Source organism: Anopheles moucheti, chromosome 2 (genome assembly GCF_943734755.1).
Source record: "Anopheles moucheti chromosome 2, idAnoMoucSN_F20_07, whole genome shotgun sequence".
Lineage (NCBI taxonomy): Eukaryota > Metazoa > Arthropoda > Insecta > Diptera > Culicidae > Anopheles > Anopheles moucheti.
In genome coordinates, this window is record NC_069140.1 from 2,374,655 (window position 1) to 2,397,255 (window position 22,601).

Sequence of the window (22,601 nt, forward strand, 5' to 3'; positions counted from 1 at the left end):
ATAGCGGTTCAAGTGGGAGTGGAAAGTTTGAGCCGATCTCAAGCTGGCACTTTTCTGTCGTGGCCGTGGAGCAGTTTAGAGAGTTACGTTCTTCACGTTGGCTATACCTGTTGGTTTTTCTTCTCCGATCGTAGGAGACATTTAAGATCGGACGGATTCAATAAACAATTCCGGTTTGTGTTAATTCAAAGGATACAGCCCAGTTTTATAATACGCAGGTACAGGTAGTTTAAAGTCTAATGTTTCAATATGTTTCTATCTTATATCTCCAAAACAATCGGTAGTGTTAGTGTTTTGTGTAGTAGTGCAAATAAACTAGTCTACCAGTAAAATAAAATAGGAACGTATTGTAATTGTTCTGAAAATTAGATTTCTGAAGGTAGAAACCAAACATGGACTGAAAGAATTACAGTGCTTTTGAAGTACTACAAACCGCCCCGCGAACATATTTTCACCGTATTATCTAGATAGCGAAGTGATTCGTGGTGCTCAATTTCCTGTGTGTGTCCTTCATCGTAATCACATCCTATCATTTAATATCGTTGAATTTGAACAATTTCGGTTTGCCCAAGTGCGTGCCGTGTAGCTGGTGCCTCTCGGGGTTGACCGTAAAACGGTTATGCGCCATCGAAAGTAAAGAATGGAAGCACGCGTAAACGAGCGTGTGTTTGACTGTGTGCGTGCGCGCTCGTGTTCTACCGTTTTGACAGCTGCGAATTGCATCTTCCGCCGCAAAATAGAGTAAATATTGCGTTAGTTCGGAAGCGAAAGAACAAAATCTACCGCTCAAAAAGGATACATATTTTTACAGCCGTTGCCGGTAGGCCTGAATAACGTTCAACTGTTTACATTCACCGTGTGCAAACTCTGTGGAAGTGGGTACTGTACTGCACATCTTATGGTGAGTAACAAACGTGATGATTAGTGTTGTCGCTGTTGTTCTATATTTGTTTGCGTACATTTTTAGGCACTAGTCCGGAGTCATTCTACGCACAAGACGGTGGCGTGGTTATGCCCGCTCGTATCACTTCTTCTGGTGCAGTTTCCATCGAACGTCTTAGCGATACAGAAAGAAATGACCGTCAGTATTGCGCCCGGGAAGGTGGACTGTTTCTACGAGACTGCAAAAGCCGGACAAACGATCGACATCGAGTATCAGGTGATAGACGGTGGGCACGGCGATTTGGATATCAGCTTCGAGCTGGCCGAAGTGACGGGACGCACAATATTTGCCGATTATAAAAAGTCGGACAACATTCACCGGTTTCCGGTGCCGTACGATGCGGAGTACAAGTTTTGCTTTGATAATGGCTTCAGCCGGGCAAACAGTAAGACGGTGTTTTTTGAGCTCATTATCGAGCGGGAAGGTGACCAGGAGGATTCCAGCTGGTCGGACATCGATCTCCTGGAGGGCCTAACGCCGGAGGAGTTCTACGAGATGAAGGTACAGGACATGGAGGACGCGATCAAGCGTGTACGCAACAATCTAACGAAGGCGCGCCAGCTGCAGGACATGCTGCGTTCGCACGAGGCTCGTGATCGTAACGTGGCCGAGGAAAACTACTTCAAGGTGAACGTGTGGTCGTTCTTCCAGATTCTTGTCATGGTAGCAGTCGGTACACTGCAGGTGTTCATGGTGAAATCTTTATTTGACGTAGATTCACGAGCGTACAAGCTGCTCACCAAGCTATAACGCGATACTTGCCACGATTTGATTTTTGTTTAACTCGAATCACAACCGCACAACGCCAGTTTTGCCAACAAACCAAAGCTTCATCTCGTCATAATGGATCGTCGTGATCAGAACATTTGGGCATATCGGACAATCGGACGGCAGGAACTCGATAGGATAGGAGGAACGCATAAATTAAGTCATCGAAAACAATCAAGTGCCATAGAGATGGTGTGGGTACGAAGTCCCACAAGCAAAAGGGGTTCATGAGTGAGATCGTTTCCTTCATTTGTCACGTCGAAATAGAAAACCGGAGATTTTAATACGAAGCATATTCTTATCGCGAAAGAAATTGCTCCTATTGTTTTACTATATTTTTATATATACATATCGCTGAAGACACGATAGGTTCAACCATTAACTAATGATCATTTTAGCAATCGTAAGGACACCGCACGTATAAGAATGCATCGCTATCGATTGTCGACAAACATGTCCATTTACATCGGCATCGTGATTCTTATTTTGCTCTCGGTTGCGATCGACGACGCGGAGGCCAGACGTGGACGCGCTAGGGGTCGCACGAAATCTAGGGTAAGCGAAAATAAATTCCTGCTCAAGGACGGCAGCAATGTAATGATTTCTTTCTTTTTACAGATGCAAATTGGACTCCCAATTACGGGTAAATATCGCGATCCAGAATCGGACCAATATTACAACAATAATAATGTAAGAAAGCCTCAACCATTTCGAGAGACAGCGAGCAATTGTTAAGAGACATTTTTATGATGTTTTTACAGGGAGCAAAAATAACACTGGCGTCACACTTCGATTATGAATACGTTCTGGGACACAAGATCGCTTTCCTGTGTGTGGCACGTGGAACGCCTCGACCGACAATCACCTGGTTTAAGGACGGTGTTGAGATCTTCAGCCATCTGTATCTGCACGTGGGTAGACTCAACGATTCATCGCGCGCTCACGCTTACTAACCTTGGTCATTTTTTTGTTCAGGTGCACGAATGGTATATTGGAAAGGATAAGGTGAAGTCTAAGATTGAGATCGATCCTGCCACGCAGATGGATGCTGGTGTGTACGAGTGTACCGCCGACAACATGTACTCGATCGATCGGAGGAGTTTTAAGACCGATTTCTCGATCGCTTTTGATTAGCTGTGGTTTTACCGTTCCTACATTGCTTCTGGGACAGTCCAGTCAATTAGCACATTTAGCACTGCACGTGAGCACAGATAGTTTAAATCATTCCGACAAGATGTAGCGTAAATAAAGAGAGATTATTCGTATATACATATTTATATTGTGGAGCAAACTATGTATTTGGTTGCTTCTTACAGAAACGGTTTGAATAGTGTAAAGGAACTCTCTGCCCAAGTTCGAACGTAGCGTTGATATTGCGTGTAGGATCTTTGCAAAAAATACTATGGGACCTCATCCTCGGCTTACGGGATAACGTAATTTTAGTCGCAAAACTCTGTTTGCCATTCAGAGCTATACTCCCCTACCATTTAGACCCAGATACGAACATGTTGATCCCAGCTGCAGGATGCCAATGCCATACCGTTCGGCGCCATGCTGATCGATGTGATACGATTTTCGTGACCACTCAGTGTACCTAGCGCCAGTAAATGTAGTATTAGTAGATATCTATGCAAACGTCAATCACTCGAGCGTTTTACCGTTGTGTTGTCCCTTCATGCTGTCCCAGATGTGAATATTGTTATCGTCCGATCCGCACAGAATGTAACGGCCGCTCAGGGACAAAGCTAAGGAAACGGGAGTTCTGGTTAATGCATGCGCCAAAACAAGTGCTATTGATGCGCTTACCACAGGATGTGAATCCACTGTTCTTGTTTGGTGGTTCGTAATGGCCAATCTGCTGATCGGAGCGGAAGTCGAACAAGCGTGCCGTCTTATCCTCCGACCCGGTAGCGAACCCAAATCCACTCGGATGATACTGAATCCAAAGAGCTATCGAAGGTCAACAATGTCCCTATCAAAACATCTACTTCCGTAACACTTACGCATACGCTGTTCACATCCGCGTCGTGGCCGTAGAAGGTCTGCTTCGGTGTGTTTTCCCTCACGTCCCACAGCTTGCACGTGCGATCGACCGAACCGGTGACGTACGTGTTCTTGTCCGGGCTCATCGAGATCGACACGACATCACCGGCATGGGCGTCGAACTCGGACGTTTTCTTACCCACTTGAAGATCCCAGATGCAGCTACACATGTCGCAATGCAGAAGGTTAATGAGAAAGTTTTCGTTTGTTGGCTCACTCATGTGCTCACATTTTCATATCGCCCGATCCGGTCAGAATGTGTGTATCGTCCAGAAAGCGGCAAGAGCTCAGGAAACCTTCGTAACCCATCAATTCGCGCACGATCTTCGCATTACCTTGCGCGTCGCGATTGTTCAGATCGTACACGGTGCACATGTTGTCCATGCCGCCACATGCAACGAAGTTACCCGAGTCGGCATACGCCACACTCATGACCCATGCCGAACGCAGCGGAATCACCTGCACCTTGTTGCCCGTCCAGGTGTCCCAGATGATCAGCTTACCGTCCAGCGAACCAGTAACGCAGTGTCGTGAATCGCCGGCATAATGTACCGAGTTTACCTTGTTGATGTGACCCTTGAGAAACTTTTTCGTCGAGATGCGCACCTTTGGGACGTCGCCCAGATCGCCGCACTTCTCAAACAGTGTACAATCTGCCACCTTTTTCTGTTCCTCCTATGAAATTGGAAGATTAAACGTTCTGGATCATGCCATCAAATGCCACAAGCGGTTGTAACAGGTTGCCGAAACGAATATTGCGCTACATCTTAATTGGATTGTCTGAGGTAATGTTTCAATGGATTTTTTTTAAACCTCGTAGAGCTAATTTAATAATCTTCCATGCGAATCAATCGGAAAAGAAGTATCTTTTCCGTTGGAACTCTCGACCAATACGTGGCATCAAATTGTGTGACCTTAATATATCCATATCTGCCTACCTGAAATTTGGCAATCATATCATTGATCTCCTTCTTCAAGGCCGCTACCTCCGGGTCGTCTTTTGGCGGCATGATGGAAGACTCGGTACCAAATTGCACAGAATTGAAAACCAATCAATACCCAACGCCTGCTAGCACGACACCAATTTGCACACCGATTATCACTGATCAATAGCAATGGAGTGCAGCTGCAATTGACAATGGACGGGATGATGGTTCTAGGTTCACAATGAAGTGTGTCGCACCGTATTCGCGAGAATTCCTGCTACTTGCAGTGCTGTACCGATAAGAACTAAATGTCCCGGTCCGTGTAGACTTCCAATGAACGGTCGCCTGGAACTGTCCCCTGGCAGCGGTGTATCTCAGCGACTATACACTAATTAAATTTCCTGCGTCCAGAGCCACCCCCTCGTCAAATGCCTATGCCAACGGTTCTTCGTCCAGAACCGATACCACTATAATGTGCATGTGTCGGTGTGCTGTGGAGGATTATTTTTACGTTTGTTCACGGTGTCCCATGGTCAGTGTTCTTTCGCTTTTTCCATTAGTATCTGGAACGCTCATCAAGTGTAGAACTGGGCAGTTACTGGGCTTCATCCACAGGGCCACACACACAACCGCGAGGGCTCTGTTAGTGGACGCAGCTTTCAATACCAACAACACATGTTTGGCACATTTACTCGACATAAACGTGGTTCCAACATTGCGCTTATGCCCACGATGGTTGGATACTTTTGAAGAAATCATTTTCTTTGCCCAAATGGGTGTTCTAAATTGAGCAAGTTCACTACAGCGCGGGACACGTTTTTTGGGTTGGTCCACTCGTGCCGGTTGCTTGGGAAGGGGGGTCCCTAGGGAGCGCATTGCGTAACCTCTTTGGCCAATGGGGCTCGGCTGCCTACTATCGGGGAGATAGTAATGCTCCGAGCAGAATCAATATTGAAGATTGATTTTTTTTCGATCAAGACAGACAGTAAATGCGAAACTGAATGTGTAAGGTTGTTAGTTTGATTCGTGTTTTTTTTCGTTTATTATTAAAACCTACATCGACCAAGTATGCGACCCTATAGCATACGCACGCCGTTAACTCTAATGGCACAGCTGAATCCCTCCCCGCAAAGAAACTAGAATGAACACAATCTTACACTATCTGCAAATACAAAAGCTACTCTGCTTCTCTTTCCGCCATTGGGTTAAATAAGCGATTATAATGGAAAACGAGTCTAAAGGCTTTGCACTGGTTGTGGCAAGTTGGCGTGTCGGAAGAGGCAGTCGTGTGCGCAGTCTTTTTACGGATCTACGAAAGAAATCATAATGTAGCGCGTTCCTTTGGTGGTTAGCAGACCCTCGTGGAAGTGCGTCAAGCGTCCCGGATGCATCAGCATCCAGCCCTTACGCGTGTCCGTAACGGAACAGTTGTAGCGCAAGAATCGGCAACCGCCGCCCTCATAATCAACACCGACCGAGTTCAGTGCGACGTTAATTGTGTACGTGGACGAATCGTGATGGGGTCGCAGCGATGGTTGCTCGTCTGGCCGATAACGAACGACAAAGTTCATCAGAGATCGTGGTGGCTATATAGCGATTGAAGGGAAAGAAGATATTTATGTTAGCTCTCGTCTAAATGTTCGCTTTCGACACGCATTTCTTACATCGTGGAAATAGCCGATGAACACCTTCTCCTGCAGCGGACGCACATAAAGCTGCAGAAGCTTTAACCACAGTTGCTCCAATCCCACCTGGTTCATATGAATGTCGCGCGTCGGGACAGCCTCGTAACCGCCCTGCAAACGTTTGTCTGAATGCGAACCGTCCGACCATTCACCGAATGCTTCTACGATTTCGCGTAGATCATCACAAAAGCGATCCGAACCGAGCGCGAACCAATACACATCCGAACAGGGTTGTTTCGGTACGAAGCCTTTTTCGAGCTGCTGCTTGTAACCCGGCGCAAGATAGCGCTGCTCCCAGTCATGTTGATTGTTAAACAGCTGGTAAAAGTCCGGATGGGTGCGCGTCATATCGAAGTACTCGGTATCGATCAGATGTCCGTACTGCTCCATATTGATCACGTGCATGAAGATGCCCTTGTAACGGAAGTGCCAACACATAGCCATATCAGGATCGGTTTCCTGCAGTTCGTAGCTTACGTCGGTCAATATGGCCCGCTTCACCAAGTACACGATCGAGATGAAGGGAACGTTCCACAGACCGAGCAGCTTACGGCCCACGATGTCCATGTAATCGTTCGAACGTGCATAGAAACCTTGACCACTGAGGGCACCCCAAAAATTGCTCCAAACCTTCTCCGGACGTGTCAGCACCGGTGAGATCACATTCCGGTTCGCTTCGATAAGCGATCGTAGCACGTTCACATCGTCCAAATGTCCTTCTGAATCAACAACGAACAGATAATCGCAACCGCGTTGTTCGCAATGCTTCGTGGCAAAGTTTCGTGCTGCCATTTCGGTAAAGTCCGCATCGTGGTCTATTAGCTTGAGTGAACGATAGCGTCCTTCCTGGCGTTCGAGGAATGATTTGACCGTCGCTGCATGATACGCTACGTTTGAGTGTATCAGCACATCCAACCGATCGGTAGGATAGTTTAGCTTGACAATTCTTTCGAACCATTCTTCCAGGAATGGTGTCGGTTTCTCGACGTACAGAGCCATCGTAACGAGTGGCAGCGGTGCATCTTTCTCGAGGGTTAGACGATCTTCCTGTACCGTTTTGCACTCACCGTCAACAAACGCACCGGCCAAATAATTGGCGTAACTGTTCAGGGTCAACTTACTGGGACCGTTACCGTGCACGATGGCAGGTTTTGTGTTGTACTCGGAGTTTGTCAACGTGGCTTCCTTCTCGGTCGGTTCCAACGACAGTACAACCTGCTCCTCTACGCCGTTCAAATTCTGGAACAGTGTGGCCATGTGATCCAGTTTAATGTTAAGCTCTTGACGCAATTCCTCGTCCAGATAAGCTTTCGTGTAGTACAGTTGATCATCTTCCGTATCCTTCAATGGAGATTTGAGCAGTTTGTACAGCTTGTCTGCATACCCCATAAATAAGCCCGAATTCAAGAAACGCATTCCACGACCTTCGAGCGGGGGATAGGCACTTTTCAGCGACTCATCCGGCCAACAGAATCCCTCCGCTCCGAACACAATGGAAGCCTCGAATGAGGCAAACTTTTCCTGGATCTTTGCCCACGGGGCCAAGAAGAGTACATCATAACTGTCGGTAAACAACACGAGCCGATCCTTCTCCGTTCGATACGGTTTAAGAGCTTCGCGCAGTAAATTAATCTTATATCCACCGCCGACGGACTTCATGTTTCCTCCGAGCCATGGTTTGCCCATGCCGAGTGTCGTTACTGCAAGATCGTAATGTTTCGCTGATCGCAGATAGCGCGTATAACTCTCCGTTGCATTGCTGGCCACGGTGAAAATGAGAGGATCTTTCGAAGTTTCTGGAATTATAACGACACATTACTCTATGTGTATTAATCATCGTTCTAATGATAATTCCTTAATATAGATGACCTTAGCACATAATCAAAAAGCAATTTGTACAGGTGTACCATTGAAAATTTAATTATCGGTACCATTGTTATGCTGTAATCATTAACATCAAGAGAAGTTATACTTTTCTATTAACACTTTCAGTTCAAACCTTCCCTAAGCTTAACACCCCGGTACAGATAATGCGACATTAAAATTGCTTACGAATGCGTTTGAAATATAAAACCGAACATTGCCACGACATCATCGCAGTAAGACAATACAGCAGATTGGAGCTCATTCGGCAAGCAACATCACCAGCACGAATTGTATTCCCCTATTCATACAGCTATGCGCAAAGCAACGACCGCCGGTCGTTGAGTTCATGTGCCGGGTTTTTTTTACAATATAAACATTGTACTGCATCCCCATCCTGAGTGCACCACATCTGTAATTTCGTTTATTTAGCCGCGTTGCTGATGAGTTAAGAAGGGAGAAGGCACATGCTGCACAACCCCCAAAACTCACCCTGCGCTAAATGAAAACTGTGGACGATCGTCTGCTTTGTTTTACACGTAGTAGGTGGTTGCTCTGGAAATGATCTCACTCGAGAACGCATGTACGGCGCAAAGCCTACGTGACTGCCGTCAGCAGGACAAAGAAGAGGAAAATCTTACACATGAAGAATGCGTTTTCGTTGGGGATGCTGTAATTTGTTACTGTGGTTGTTTCGTTGCTTCAATAAATTATCTTGCATCATCCGACCGGCCCGGAAGCGAACGATCTGCAGCATGCGTTACTTTGCCCGAGATTGTAACAAACCTTTCCGACACTGTTGCCGCTTATCAGTTGACCCGGCGCAAACGGTCCCCCCTATTCGCTTAACGTACTAAATCACAAAAACGAAGCAAAGCAACTTACCATCATCGGCCGCAGAAGTTAACCAGTCCAGTGAAAGGATTACTAAAACTGTCCACCAATGTTTGGTGAAAAAATGTGCCATTCTGTAGCGAGCCCGTGATTGATATCCTGTCGACACTTTCAGCAGCTTCACTTATTTTTCACTTATTTCACTCAATGCCACGACTACCCAGGAACAGTTGACGATGGATAAAACACATGTGTGGAAAACACCGACACTGCAAGCGTTGCTACCGCATAAACCGCTCACGATCACAGTTAGCGAGGTAATGGAACGAGTGTGCCAGCACCAGCAGCGAAGAATACCGCATCAACACGATCGTTTACGTTGCGCGTTTGCTTATGTGCTCTATTTCTGTGAAGATCGTTTTATTTTTCCAGCCCTCTGCTCATGCCGGGAGCGAAGTGGCGACAGATGTTGGCGTTGGTAGACGGGTAAGTTTATTTCCGGAACGCAGAATACAGAATACGGCATAACTTTTTTATGTTCTGGTGCAGCTGTGTGTTGATTTGGAGTCTGTTCCTATTTTGTCTATTTTTCCATTGTATTTTTTTAAAATTATGGTTCTTTGGAATAATTCTTGCGCAAGGGTAGTAAATTTCACCAACTTCTGTACTATTTAATTTTGTATAAACATTTGTATCGCAAAATTCTGTTTTTGTGGAACGTTTGTTGTGATCCCTTTCTGCTTATTGTTTGTATTCGGATGCGGAACTGTGGTCGAGCTACCCGGTCACATCAGATGGCAACTCAGAAAAGTTCCAGTGTTCGGAATAATGCACTCGAATGGGAAAATTAGATATCTCTGCAAAATTAATGAAAAAAAAACACTATTTACATACATATGCTTCGATGAAAGGGAAGAAAAAATATTCAAAATGATAAAGTTAAAAATCGTTGATAAAACGAACAAAGCATGCAAGCTAGTGTACAACATTGCACAGAACCTATGCTCGCTGCAAGTTCGAGCTGCAAGATCTCAGCATAAAATATGTGCTACAGTTTAGTTGTTATTTGCAAAAAAATGAAAATTCATACATAGAATTACGTGAATGTGTTGTGGAGCTTCATGACCAGATTTAACATTAGCCAATCAGGTTACTCGGCAGCTTATCAATTACAATGCTGTTGTTACACACTTTAAATTATTGCCTAATGGGTTCGCACCTATTTCTTTCCTCATTGATTATGTTTACTTAATTAGCAATTGCTGGTATCTTTCAATGATAGATTTAGATGAGAATAATGTTATGGGAAAAATTTGCATAAAAAACCCATGAAAGCAGAAAGCACTTATCAATTAAAAGTAACCTAGCACTATATCTACCGTTATTAAAGATAACCCTATAACTACATTATAACTAAATTAACCTAAGATCAGCTAGCCTAATTATACCACTAACTGGTTCAATATATACTGATTACTTGCTTGACACCTGTTTTGGTAGTTACCGTTTAATTTGTCCATAAACTCTTGTAATGTAGATATGTTAGTTATTATATGAAGTTTCCTGGTATTGAACCACGGAGGAACATTAATAATCATTTTGAGTATTTTGTTCCGGCTGCTTATCACATACCATATTTTCTTTGTCAGCAATACTTTGTCAAACTAATTGAAGATTCCTCATACGATCGTCGACCTTCCTACACCATATTCAACACGAACGAATCAGCTTCTTTAGCGAACAATTGCATAACTTGCGTAGATCATGACCTATTTTTCGATGAAGACTTGCGGTTGGCGTACGGCCCTTTATTGTAATTTAATGACACGATGATTACCTTTAGTATGTAATTGGAGGGAAAGAGATTCACTTTACGACTTGTAATATGTGGAAGGAGATTACATAATATCTTCATCTTCAGCTACATGATTTCAGAAAAAAATCGGTTCGATTGAATGTAACTGCTGATGCCTTAAGACACGAAATGAGTAAGTAAGACACGCAAAGAGTTTGATGATAATGGTTGTAGTTTTTATTTTCACTCCACACATGAAAACAACGAAGACTGATTTGGTGGTAGACGTATAATTCCTGAGCAAGAAGTCAATAGTCAAAAGCGTCAATAAATTGCACGGGTTTTACATCGATGAGCCACGTACGTGGGGTGACACTTGGCCAATGAAGATCGTAGCGTATCGTGAGGTTTAGAGCTTATCCTCCGAAGGATTGAGAACCGGCACCGGCGGCAGATCCGCTGCTACCACCGAATCCTGGGAATCCACCAGCACCCTGCGAGAAGGACTGAGCACCAGCATTAGCAGCCGATCCGGACAAACCACCGAATCCATGGCCACCGCCCTGTGTGAACGATTGGCTACCGGCCGACGCAGCCGATCCCGAAAATCCACCGAATCCACCATGTCCCGGGAAGCCATGCCCGAAGCCCTGGTTGAAAGATTGCGCACCAGCATTAGCAGCCGATCCCGTGGCACCAAATCCGCCTGCCTGTCGCACGACTCGATGTTCACCGTCTGGACCATTGGAAATAATTACATTGTAATCGGCTGCATCAATTCGGGAGTGGTTCAAACTTACTCTCAACGGGGGCACTGCTCACCACCGCCACGAGGGCAACAACGGCCAACAGACACGAGATGGATTTCATGATGATTGTTTTACAAAACGGTTCTGCGAATCGTTACTAAAGCAAGCGCTGTAATTGTACTGATTACTTCAGCGAAGGTACGCTTCGATTTTATACGTTGCCTCTAATGTGGAACTTCCAGGCACCAAGTATTCTTCAGCCGCCCAGTGCGTAATCACTATCAGCAAAATAAAACCAGTACGAACGAGATGCGGCAATGAGTACTAAACCTCAACATATGTACCAGGAATGACCGAACGATAAAGGAAAGTAAACATGCAATTTTCCCGCTGGAGTGGAATACCCGTTGAAATTAAACAAATGGCAAGGGGCCTTTTGATACAAATAGGAAATGAAAGGTCTTCAATAGTACTCTTCCGTATACTGCTCTCGATCTGATTCTGGTTAGGTGCTGTAAATTCTCTAGCATTCTCAAACTAGAAATAAGTTCCTCTAAAAGCCATACATCTGTTGGTAATATTACTTTGTTAACTGTTGGTTAAATCTTCATAAATTATACTTTATTTGAATATTATATAGTTAAACGAACATTTTCTACCTCGATTGCAGTACACATAACGTAATGGCTTATTTTCAGCCATATCAAATTTTATTATCAGCTGTGTTAGCCTTTAGTCTTTGCATTGGTGTTTCGGAACTGGAACTCAGCTGGTCCGAAGCAACGAGTTGATAACGACTCACTCTGATGAAACCCAATCATTTTGGCGAAACGAAAACACGAATTCTAGCCGAAACGGGTCAAATGCTTCCAACATCGTTATACCCAAAGGACACTCCACGGTCATGGCTGTGGTCATTGTTAGTGGGGGGAAAAAGATTGTGACAACGGATTGGACTACTTTTAGTCTCAATTCAACCTACTTGCATTTTCAGTTAAGTAAAACATTGGACAAATTTTTTCGAGAAGTTCGGTTTCAGATTCATTCTACGATTATTGCCTTACTGGAATATTAATGACCAAGCAGTGGTTTCAAAAAAGAACCAAAAGCGCAATAATGAATAATATCCTCTAATCCTAATTGCCAAACTCGAAGTTTCCCCCAATAGCTTAAAGATATCTTGTTATGGTTTGACTTGCAGTCGTTTATTCATTTGCATCTTAACACCCATGCGTTGATTTGAACGTTTATTGGGGTTAGCAATAGAATTGCACCACGTGTCAGGCCGGGTGAATGGAATTAAACGGTTGCAAGATTTGAATTGTAATAAACGATATGAACGATGTTGATGACGAAAATGGAATTAAATTGACACGTTCCTTTACACTTTTACTCGGTTTATTTGAGGAAATAAGTAGCGTTTTTGACCATACTTAAGGATGATTCTCGATTGACGATGCTACTCAATATCACAAATACACAGTTGAGTGTCTTAGGGGTGGTTGGATGATCGTATGGACATTAAATTACTTGTTTTTTATGTTGCACCTCTCTACTCGCTTTTGTACCGATTCTGTTTGCGTTGATTTTTGAAAAACGTTAACGTGTTTGGTATGTGAAACGTTCAGCTTAGTGAGCTACGATCGATTGAGCGCCAGCGTTAGCCGCCGATCCAGATAGTCCACCGAATCCTCCGTGGCCGCCACCTTGGGTGAAGGTTTGCGAGGCAGCATTAGCAGCAGAGCCCGAGAAACCGAGGCCCGGGAATCCACCGTGTCCACCGCCACCGCCCATTGTGAAGGATTGGGCACCGGCGTTGGCAGCCGATCCACCGAATCCACCGTGGCCACCGCCCTGCGTGAACGATTGGGTACCAGCGTTGGCAGCCGATCCGGAAAGACCTCCGAATCCTCCATGTCCGCCACCCTGCGTGAACGATTGGCTACCGGCATTGGCCGCCGACCCTGACAGTCCACCGAATCCGGGGAATCCTCCATGTCCGCCGCCACCTCCCATGGTGAAGGACTGGGCACCCGCGTTAGCTGCCGAACCGGAAAGCCCTCCGAACCCTCCAGGGAACCCTCCGAAGCCACCCGTGTTGAACGACTGAGCACCGGCGTTGGCCGCACTGCCGCTCAGTCCACCGTCCGAAGCCGAGCGGACCACACGGATTGGGGCAATCGGAAGATCCGCCTCATCCAGCAGGATCACTGTAACGTGGGACAGATACCGTCAGACCTTCGGAGCCGCAACTTGATTTGGAATCCGAAACTTACGCTGATACGGAGCAGCGGAAACGGTGGCCAATATGGCCGCGGCAAACACCACAAACGACTTCATTCTTCACCAAACAGACAACACACCCTTACTTCACCTACAGACTCAAACACGACGTCGATTCGGTTGGGCTTGCGGTTGCGCAATGATGCTTCAATGAGCACATCCTAGCAGTATTTATATGGAAGCGTGCTCAACGGCACCGTGCCTGGCAATACCTGCCCTAGGGTACTAACAATGGAGACCAACAAAATGAAGATAACCGGCAGTGGTGGGAATTTCTGGAGCAGAAGAGACACAAACTGAGCCAGAGTGGAGGGCGGTGTGTGGACGTGTGGCCTCAGAACATCAAGTTCATTTGTTGCCGTTCGATATCATTCGCAGATCGCGAGGTTTGTAAAGCCCCCGAGAGACGAGAGACGAGCGTGTGAGTCAGCAGCTAATTCAACCGCGTCAAGCATCGGACCCAAGAGTGGACCCACTTGCACGTTCGCTTGATGTAAGCTCCAACCTTCCCATGCCGCTCCTTCTTCTGCATCGTTCTTGAGACGCTAAAATCCAGTTTTTAAACCGTACTGTCAGTCGCCCATCAGCCCATCGAATTACGATCATCAGCGATCGTTCCTGTTTACCGGCTCAGGCGAGGCATTGAAAGCGACGGTGGATACGGGAGGCAGCCACCAGAAGGTTTAGACCTAGCGGTGTAGGTAAACGCACCGCGAATGGACTTGCAGAGCCGCGTATGTTCCGGGAGGAACTCTGACCCGGGTTGGTGTAGAACACGCTCGGCAAGAACACACTACACTGTTACGCTACAATTCAGCACTTTTTTTATGATTGATGTTACCAAATTGGGCCAGCAGGGGTAACAGATAACAGGTAATCCCAGACACAGGGAGGTAAAGAGGATTGGATCATTTCGATGCGTTCTTTTGATGGGTTGAGTGTCAGCGTCGGGAGAGCATAAAGCATTGCTCGAACAACGGCGTGCGATTGTTCCGATTTTGTAAGAGTATATATTTTTCTTCGTTGCGTAAGAGATGAAAAATGGGATAAAGAGGGTTTGGTTTTGTTGTTCTCCATTTCATTTCTTCTTGGCACCATCTACCCATAAATTGTAGTAACGACATTTTCATGCTCTGTGGGCCCGTAAGATGTGAGCAGATTTGATGCCATTTTCGTCTAATTTGTAAATAATTGTAGTGGATATTCTGCTCAACACTGCAACAGTAGCCCTAGGGCAGACTTGTCTTAGTTAGAGTGAGGCAAAATATTAAAAAGGGGAACTCAATCTACGATCCGTACATTCTTTTTCTCTACAACTCTGCAGGCATTTCCTACAGGAAACAAACGCACGCATGTTGAATTTTAATACGTTGATTGGATGGCGAATAGACGATGCAAATTTATTGCTGCCGATTACACCCCAGCTTATTGGAATTAATTGTTAAATTGTCTTTTTTATTTAACCTTATTTTTTAAATGTCCAAGTTTGATTAAAGTCTTTCCGCTTCCGGGGTATAATTTTCTGCAATACAAAACTTACTCAATATACCCTCAAAAGGAAGTGCAGGAACGATTCTACACATATATACGGTTTCAAAATATTACCAATTAAAACACAATTTGTTTTCGGAAAAATACTTACAGGTTGTTTTGATTGCAGTAATCAATGTTAGGAGTACTATTTTTGAAACTTTGTGCGAATATCATGTGTTACACCAAATTGGAAAATTTTCAGCTGCGTGACCAGAGAGTTGTTCAGGCCATTTGACAGGAGATATCATAAAGTGCAGTTTTATTTAAAGATGAAGATCGCGGGCAAACCTCTTCGACCTCTGCAGAAGTTAAAGCAATCTGCCAACCAAACAGTGATAAAAAACCGGATGAACTATGTTATGCGGACGTATCGGGCCAATCGCATCTGACCAGTAGGGTTTATTTTAGAACAACCACTGGCGAAGAATGTAAGATTTCCAGGGGAACACTTTAAACGATGGATAAAATCGTACAAGTTAAAGCCAAAACGGCAGCACATTAGATCGCAATCGCAGATCGCTCGTGTTTGCTTTACAATTATAAGCTGTAGAAGATGCTTCTTTCCGTCAGTGATTTCATTTTTTGTTCGCAATAAATTAGGGTTTTGTATGAAGCAAACTAGTTAAATAGTCGAAGACCACATCCGAAGTGACCTCGCACTCATGGCCATAGTAGTGGTACAACGGTCCAATGTTATCGTCTAAGCCAAAACGTCGAATACACAATATTTAAAAAGAACATCTAAATATTCGGAACATATTGTGCGATAATTTAGTTCACGAATAAAATTAATGCTCATGTGGTTTAAACAATTAATGCACCCCAAAAGGGGAACACGTATGGACAGATAACAAAAAACAAAAGACTTGAACGAGCCTTCCAAAAGCGACGAACCTAACGTTTTATCCATTTGCTAACAATCGCGATGAGGTAATGTTTTGACTGGATTTCTTTCCTTGCTATAAGGGTCCTGCTTGGACATTGCAGGCCAAGCAGGGATTTACCGACTGCATCCGGTGACATGTTTACAGCCGATTGTCTTCATCGATGTAGCAGCACAATAAGCAAATAAAACACTTGTTTGTTATACAAAAAAAAGATTATAATTTATCCAAACGTATCACAATCGACCACCTTGAGTATGCTTTTTTGTTTGTTTTAGCGCTGTGCTGTTGCTGTTCGTTGTTCGTACGATGTTTTTTTTGTTGTGCTTCCGCAGTCATGTCGACGACGGACGCAAGTGTCATGTGTGTCAATGTAATTTCGTTGTTTCGCGTGTGTGCTTCCTTTTTTTAACAAAATTTTGTACATCTTGTGTTTACGTGTGTACATTGTACAGACTACCGATTTCTAGAACGTAATCCTGGCCGTCAGTAGAGTAACATTGATATAAGTATGTTAGTATGTGTGTGTGTGTTTCTTGGTTCTTTTCCTGTTCGGCGTAGTATGCGTGCGGATCTTATCGCACCAGGCGTTGCTGCTTCGTTCCCGCTCGTGAATCCTGGAGCGAGGAAGCTGCGGTACTTAGCTTACAGCTTAACCGCTGAACGACTGAGCACCGGCGTTGGCTGCCGAGCCGCTGAATCCACCGAGTCCTGGGAATCCGGAACCGCCCGAGAAGGACTGAGCGCCGGCCGAGGCAGCAGAGCCCGAGAATCCACCATGGCCGGGGAAGCCACCGCCGGAGGTGAACGACTGCGAGGCAGCGTTAGCGGCCGAGCCAGAGAATCCACCGAAGCCGGGGAAACCGCCCGCGCTGAACGACTGAGAACCGGCGTTAGCAGCGCTGCCGCTGAACTGTGCGGCACGAGCGACACGGGCCACCGGGGCATCGACCGGGATCAGGTACGCAACTGTGGGGGTAAAATAGGGAAGGATTAAACTCAGGCTCACGGCAGTTGCACGCACTGGTGCAGGCACACTTGCAACTGGGCAACGGATGGGGGACACTCACTTTGGTACGGAGCACAGTTGGCAACGGCCAGGACGGCGGCCAGGGCAAGAGCACACACCATTGCTTTCATCTTGAAAATCGGACTGTTAACACCGCACGTACACAACGAACACGAGTAGAAACTGCTTTGTGAGCTTAAGCTGAGCAAATGATATCGTCCATCCCGGTAACGCCGTGCTTTATATATTGCCATCGGAACTGTCCCCACATTTTCACGCACACCAACCGACCACTGGCCTCTCCTTTCATTCCATCTTCCGCCCTTCTCGTCGACCCCTTCCTTCCATCCGAGTGGTTCCACGGTGGTGGTAGCGCTCGTAGGGCCTTGCAGGTTTTTTGGGTGAGAATCATTCGATCCAATCGTCCAAGACCAGTTTTCCACCAGGTTCAGTTCTTGGTTGACGGGGGTGTCCAAAGGGAAGGGCATGGAAGACGCATGCTACTATCACATCCGAACGCACACCCATACGCTGGTGACAACCACTCGTAGGTCCCGCGGGTCTCCCCACACCCGGTCGGCAGTGGTCGCGAAGAAGATCTGGACGCGAGAAGCATTTTGCATTTCGGTTACACGCGCACCGTTCCCACCCCAACCGACTCGAATGTAAATTTTGTCGTAAAATTCGTTCCTTTTTTCGTACACAGCATCATCCCCGCATCTGTTCCCCTGCCTTCCCCTGCTATGAAGCTGTGAAGTTCCAAAACTTTGTCACCTTCCAGTGGCCCCCAACGGGTATGCTTCACCGGTGTGCGGATCTAGTGCTAAACGTCCCCCTCTCCAGCGGACGCTTACTGGGCAACATGGGACGGGATGGCGGGTGATCTCCCCTCCCTCCCGGACGGGTGAAGATCGAGACAGATCAATAGCCATTAGTGAAGTGCCAAAGCCTGGTGAAGCATCCCGGTCGGTTTGATAAACACTAATGCATGCGACATTTTTTTTCCCTTCTTCTCTTTTTCCGGCTGCCACACATCTCATATTGTCGCAGTTTGCTTGTTTCGATTGAATTTGGTTTGCTTTTCTCGGTTTTGTTGGCTTCTTACCTTTCCTGGTTTATTTAGGATTATTTCGGGGGAAAACCAGCTTTCTGTGTGCTGGGGCCAATGTTGACCGGGCTGATTTGGACTTTCGTTTCATCCAAACAAAACAACACCTCTCCTCCCCTAAAATGGTGCAGCCGAGCTTGTCCATAACATCAAATACTAACCCACATCTTACCAGCGAACAGTTCGAAATCAAACAAACACAAATGGAAGATGAAGTCAGCTTCCATAAACAAGATTGCGATCTTTATTGATATCGTTTTAATGTTGGATTTATTTGCTTACTGCTTTCATCTTTGTCCCTACACGAAAGAAACAATTTAAAACCCCTTACTGTATTCACTTACATAAAGCGAGTGAAGCGGGATTTAAACAAGTTTTTCTGTGAAAATAGGAGAGAAAGCAACAGCATCCGCAAGGGTGCGCTTAAGAGAAAGGGATCGGAAAGCTTTATTACTTTTTCCGGTTGAATAACAGCTGCTGGGATGTGTGCGAGGGTGTTGTTTTATTAAAATGGCGAGTACGTGTGCTGCTACTGGCTGTTAACAAGCAAGAACAAGCAACCGACGTTAGACATTCCTCCCGAGCAGGCAAACGGCTTCTAATGATGTTTACGAAAACCTACGTTGGCGTGTAAACATAACCTCCGTCCAAGGTTGAGGTCCGCGTGTGGTTTTTGTTTTGCGCGTCTCAATCCCACCAATGCCAGAGTTCGGTGACGCGAGATCAACCGTGTCTTGTGAGGGTTTTTGCTTCTTCACGAACTCTTGAATTTATAAGTTATAATCATTACAAGAACTGTAGGGTAATTTCTCATCCCATCGGACGGGGTAGTTTCGGAGGGTCAATATTTTGGATGCTTCGTGGACGTGGGGACGATCGGCTACGGTCATTCCGCTTCGTCTAACCGGTTCCACCTTAGGACCGGAAGTAATTCGATAGCCAAGCATTCGGAAGTGAACAAAACGAATCAAAGCGAAGGTGAACGGTTGGAACCTCTCCGTAACCTAATTTAGGTTGGGTTAAACCAAACATAACTAAATCCCGAGGTCGGGTATTCCCGGAACAATACTGGAACCCAGAAGCGGTGGCCCAATTTAGAGCATAGCCTTCAAGATGCTAAGTGCTAGCTGCCACACCACCAAAACGTAGGTTGTTGAGCCTGGGATTTACCCGAAACCTTGATGCACTATCTCCAATCGTCAACAAACCAAAGCAGAACCCGTGCGCTCTGTGGCAGGATGATAGATTGAACGCAAATACAGAGCAAAGTGTCTGATGGCTGGGGCAGTTATTTAATTTATCATCGCTTCGTATTTCCTCCTGTTAAGAAGAACATTGTTGGTAATCCGGAGTCTGCGGACATCAGACTACGAAGTTCTTCCATTCTCGGCACGGCCGTTTCGGACCTGATGTTCGTCTCGTTGGTAGTAGGCTGGTAGTCTTCTTTCTGGCTGTTGTTATGTGTGTGTGTGTGCGGCTTTTTTGCCCAAAGATATCAATAATGGTCTTCTTTTGCATCCCACATCCTTCCTCCCGATGGGGTGGTGCGTCTTCCTTCCCAACAGCTTCGTCGAAACCGGTTCTGGGCCTAGAGCACAATCCGGTACACAACTCGCTTTACATTGTGCCGGTTCCGAGCGAGTTGGGAAGTTTTGTTGTTTTCGTCTCGAAATACTGCTTTGCTTTGTGTTGTGTATCTGCCGTGTGCCGTTTTTATTTAGTTTTTGCTTTTCAGATATATTTCCTACTCGTTGTCCATTTCTGTATCACCACACATATGCGATGTGTTGAAACATACCCACCGCTTGCCAATTCGGCGATCTTGGGATGGGCATCAAATTATGGCTAGAGTTCTGGTTTCAAGGGCTTATGTAACTGCTATTTTTGGAGTTGTTTATCGCACCGGTCGAAATGGTACCCAACGCATCAACATAACGACGCCGAATGTGCAAAATTATGCGTGTGATCGTCGTTTTCTACCAAGCGACACGCAACAGTTTTCAGTCACGAAACAGCAAAAGTCTTTTAACGAATAAGAAATGTCTCTGTTTGAGGTTACCAAACACTGTCTGTCGTGAGGATGCTGGGTGAATTTTCATCCCGACCGCCCATCGAATCAGTTAAAACGAATGTAGTCTACGCCTTTTACGTGTATTTGTCCCCGCAAACTTTGCAACCAGAGGCCGGTATTTCCTTTATTGGTTGTGATTACGATCAAAGCAAATAATAGCAACACAAAAGCACAGAGCTGCCAATCAAGAGCAATTTTATTTTAATTTAACTGGTAGCAGGTTTCGTACAGAACTTTAACAGATAAGAATGCTTCAATGTAAGGTGATGAGCCGACGATGTACTATCGATTATTAATGCTAATGGACGTGATCAGATCACAGATACGAGTAGATCTCGTCACCGCACGGTTTGGTGAGTGGTGGTGGTGAGTCTTAGTAGTGCTGCTTGTAAACGCTCGTCTGCACTGATCCTTGCCCATTGCCAAAGTTGGTGGATGACACACTACTTCCAACGGCCACACCCTTTCCACCCCCGTAGCTTCCTCCTCCATACCCACCACTACCGTAATTACCGCCCGCATTGGAGCCTCCGAAACGGGTGGCCGATGCAAAGCTTCCCCCGTTCGGTCCATAAGCACCAACCGTTCCACCATTGTTCGAAACGTAGTGCGTAGTACCGCCGGACCCGCCACCGAATCGACTAGCCGTTGCATAGCCGCCGCCATTGTTCGTACCAAAGGACGACACACTTACACCCTGTCCGGCGCTTCCACCGAAACGGTTCGCCGTCGAAAAGCCGCCACCGTGCTGGTTGTGGGGGATATAGTTAGTAGACGCACCGCCATTTCCGAAGTGCGTCACCGTAGTTCCACCCTGTCCGAATCCGTTCGAACTGCTGCTGACGCTAACGCCCTGCACGCCTCCGTTACCTCCATAACCACCGTCGTCACCACCAAACCGATTGTTAAACGATGTTACACCAACGCCCGATCCACCGTGGCTAAAGGTACCGGCACTGGCACCGGCACCGGCCCCAGCAAACCCACTCTGCGAGCAAAGATCGGTAAACGGTAGCGGTGGGAGCTGCACCTGCGGGAACATGTTCGAGAAGAACTGATTCTGTTGGGCCTGCGAGGCCAATGCCTGGGCCTGGAAGCTGCGACATGCCTGCGTCCAAGCGTTCACCTGTGCCTGAGGATACTGGTTGACGTTGAACCCGTTGGCCGCTGTAAGCAGTGAGGTAAGAAATGAAGTGCACCGTCGTAAACACGTCGGCCCGAGTACACTAGTATTTACCGACATGACGCCCAATCATGCAAACGGACACTAGCAGCACCGGTAACAGCAGCATCGTTCGATGAGCTCTTGTATGATCGCGCTAGACCAAAATACGGACCAAAGACGGTAAGCTTCCGTGCACCAGCTTAATTCACTCGATGTGACTCAATTACGCGCACTGCGTCCCGCTTTTAACGGACCGTCATGGCGGATTCGTTCGCAAACGAACCGTCGGTCGGTGGTTCGTGTCGTGTCCAGGTTTCTTGCAACACTCCCTTCATCGCACGGATCTAAACCCTTATCGGCAAGTCTTCGATGGCATCGGAATGGGCAGAGGATTTAAGCACAACAGCGAAAAAAAAACCCACTCACATTACATCTGACACATACACAATCTCGGGCCAGAACACCCGACGGCATGGAGCAAAACCGTGCAAAAGCCAGTCGTGGTTCTACGTCAGGATTCGTACGCGTACATGTACATGCTTTGGAGCTTAATCCCAGGTTCCAGACCCGCGGGGGAGGTGGTGTGTAGACGGCTAAGGAAGAAACATCACACCTAGATTATTGAAGGTGGAATATAACGTACGAGCGTATTTCTTAATCCACAACGGAGACACGGAGGGGAAGCTGCTGAAATCGCGCAGTGCGTACGGACACGGTTTGGACATGTTTGATTGAAAGAGAATTCAAAGTCATGGTTCAATTTATGCCCGAATTTTTTGATGGAGTTCGATCGCAGCCAGAGTAACAAAAAGGAAGGAAAAAGTTCGAAAACAAATTCCCAAAACAGCGACGATCGATGGGGAAGATGCTGGCGGATATTCCCAATCGATCATGATCGTCGAATTATTTGTTTGTGATGGGTTTTGAAGTAGTTTTATGAGG

General features: G+C 46.1%; 8 protein-coding genes across 8 annotated transcripts; 2 read left to right on the forward strand and 6 right to left on the reverse strand.

Moving 5' to 3' along the window:
• The first annotated feature begins 106 nt into the window (after positions 1–106).
• On the forward strand, positions 107–2,984 carry LOC128299073 (immunoglobulin domain-containing protein oig-4-like). Its single transcript, XM_053034926.1, has 5 exons — positions 107–218; positions 2,110–2,266; positions 2,330–2,401; positions 2,473–2,622; positions 2,687–2,984. The coding sequence occupies exons 2-5, from the start codon at positions 2,138–2,140 to the stop codon at positions 2,843–2,845; spliced, it is 510 nt and encodes a 169-aa protein (XP_052890886.1). The 5' UTR covers positions 107–218; positions 2,110–2,137; the 3' UTR covers positions 2,846–2,984.
• On the forward strand, positions 642–2,085 carry LOC128299072 (transmembrane emp24 domain-containing protein 1). Its single transcript, XM_053034925.1, has 2 exons — positions 642–901; positions 968–2,085. Exons 1-2 carry the CDS (start codon positions 899–901, stop codon positions 1,691–1,693), a joined length of 729 nt encoding a protein of 242 aa, XP_052890885.1. The 5' UTR covers positions 642–898; the 3' UTR covers positions 1,694–2,085.
• On the reverse strand, positions 2,961–5,278 carry LOC128299071 (guanine nucleotide-binding protein subunit beta-2). Its single transcript, XM_053034924.1, has 6 exons — positions 4,693–5,278; positions 3,984–4,429; positions 3,715–3,916; positions 3,518–3,647; positions 3,370–3,456; positions 2,961–3,305 (listed from the first exon to the last, which is right to left on the reverse strand). Exons 1-6 carry the CDS (start codon positions 4,762–4,764, stop codon positions 3,199–3,201), a joined length of 1,044 nt encoding a protein of 347 aa, XP_052890884.1. The 5' UTR covers positions 4,765–5,278; the 3' UTR covers positions 2,961–3,198.
• Positions 5,279–5,640: 362 nt separating this feature from the next.
• Positions 5,641–9,787, reverse strand: LOC128310168 (procollagen-lysine,2-oxoglutarate 5-dioxygenase). Its single transcript, XM_053046741.1, has 3 exons — positions 9,114–9,787; positions 6,345–8,161; positions 5,641–6,266 (listed from the first exon to the last, which is right to left on the reverse strand). Exons 1-3 carry the CDS (start codon positions 9,193–9,195, stop codon positions 5,982–5,984), a joined length of 2,184 nt encoding a protein of 727 aa, XP_052902701.1. The 5' UTR covers positions 9,196–9,787; the 3' UTR covers positions 5,641–5,981.
• Positions 9,788–11,077: 1,290 nt separating this feature from the next.
• LOC128297318 (keratin, type I cytoskeletal 9-like) lies at positions 11,078–11,784 on the reverse strand. The gene is made up of 2 exons (XM_053032943.1): positions 11,658–11,784; positions 11,078–11,593 (listed from the first exon to the last, which is right to left on the reverse strand). Exons 1-2 carry the CDS (start codon positions 11,725–11,727, stop codon positions 11,274–11,276), a joined length of 390 nt encoding a protein of 129 aa, XP_052888903.1. The 5' UTR covers positions 11,728–11,784; the 3' UTR covers positions 11,078–11,273.
• Positions 11,785–13,235: 1,451 nt separating this feature from the next.
• On the reverse strand, positions 13,236–13,980 carry LOC128297317 (PE-PGRS family protein PE_PGRS47-like). The gene is made up of 2 exons (XM_053032942.1): positions 13,883–13,980; positions 13,236–13,816 (listed from the first exon to the last, which is right to left on the reverse strand). Exons 1-2 carry the CDS (start codon positions 13,944–13,946, stop codon positions 13,236–13,238), a joined length of 645 nt encoding a protein of 214 aa, XP_052888902.1. The 5' UTR covers positions 13,947–13,980.
• Positions 13,981–16,542: 2,562 nt separating this feature from the next.
• On the reverse strand, positions 16,543–17,511 carry LOC128297319 (glycine, alanine and asparagine-rich protein-like). The gene is made up of 2 exons (XM_053032944.1): positions 17,377–17,511; positions 16,543–17,275 (listed from the first exon to the last, which is right to left on the reverse strand). The coding sequence occupies exons 1-2, from the start codon at positions 17,444–17,446 to the stop codon at positions 16,959–16,961; spliced, it is 387 nt and encodes a 128-aa protein (XP_052888904.1). The 5' UTR covers positions 17,447–17,511; the 3' UTR covers positions 16,543–16,958.
• Positions 17,512–20,690: 3,179 nt separating this feature from the next.
• LOC128297949 (uncharacterized) lies at positions 20,691–21,874 on the reverse strand. The gene is made up of 2 exons (XM_053033668.1): positions 21,732–21,874; positions 20,691–21,661 (listed from the first exon to the last, which is right to left on the reverse strand). The coding sequence occupies exons 1-2, from the start codon at positions 21,784–21,786 to the stop codon at positions 20,868–20,870; spliced, it is 849 nt and encodes a 282-aa protein (XP_052889628.1). The 5' UTR covers positions 21,787–21,874; the 3' UTR covers positions 20,691–20,867.
• Positions 21,875–22,601: the final 727 nt, after the last annotated feature.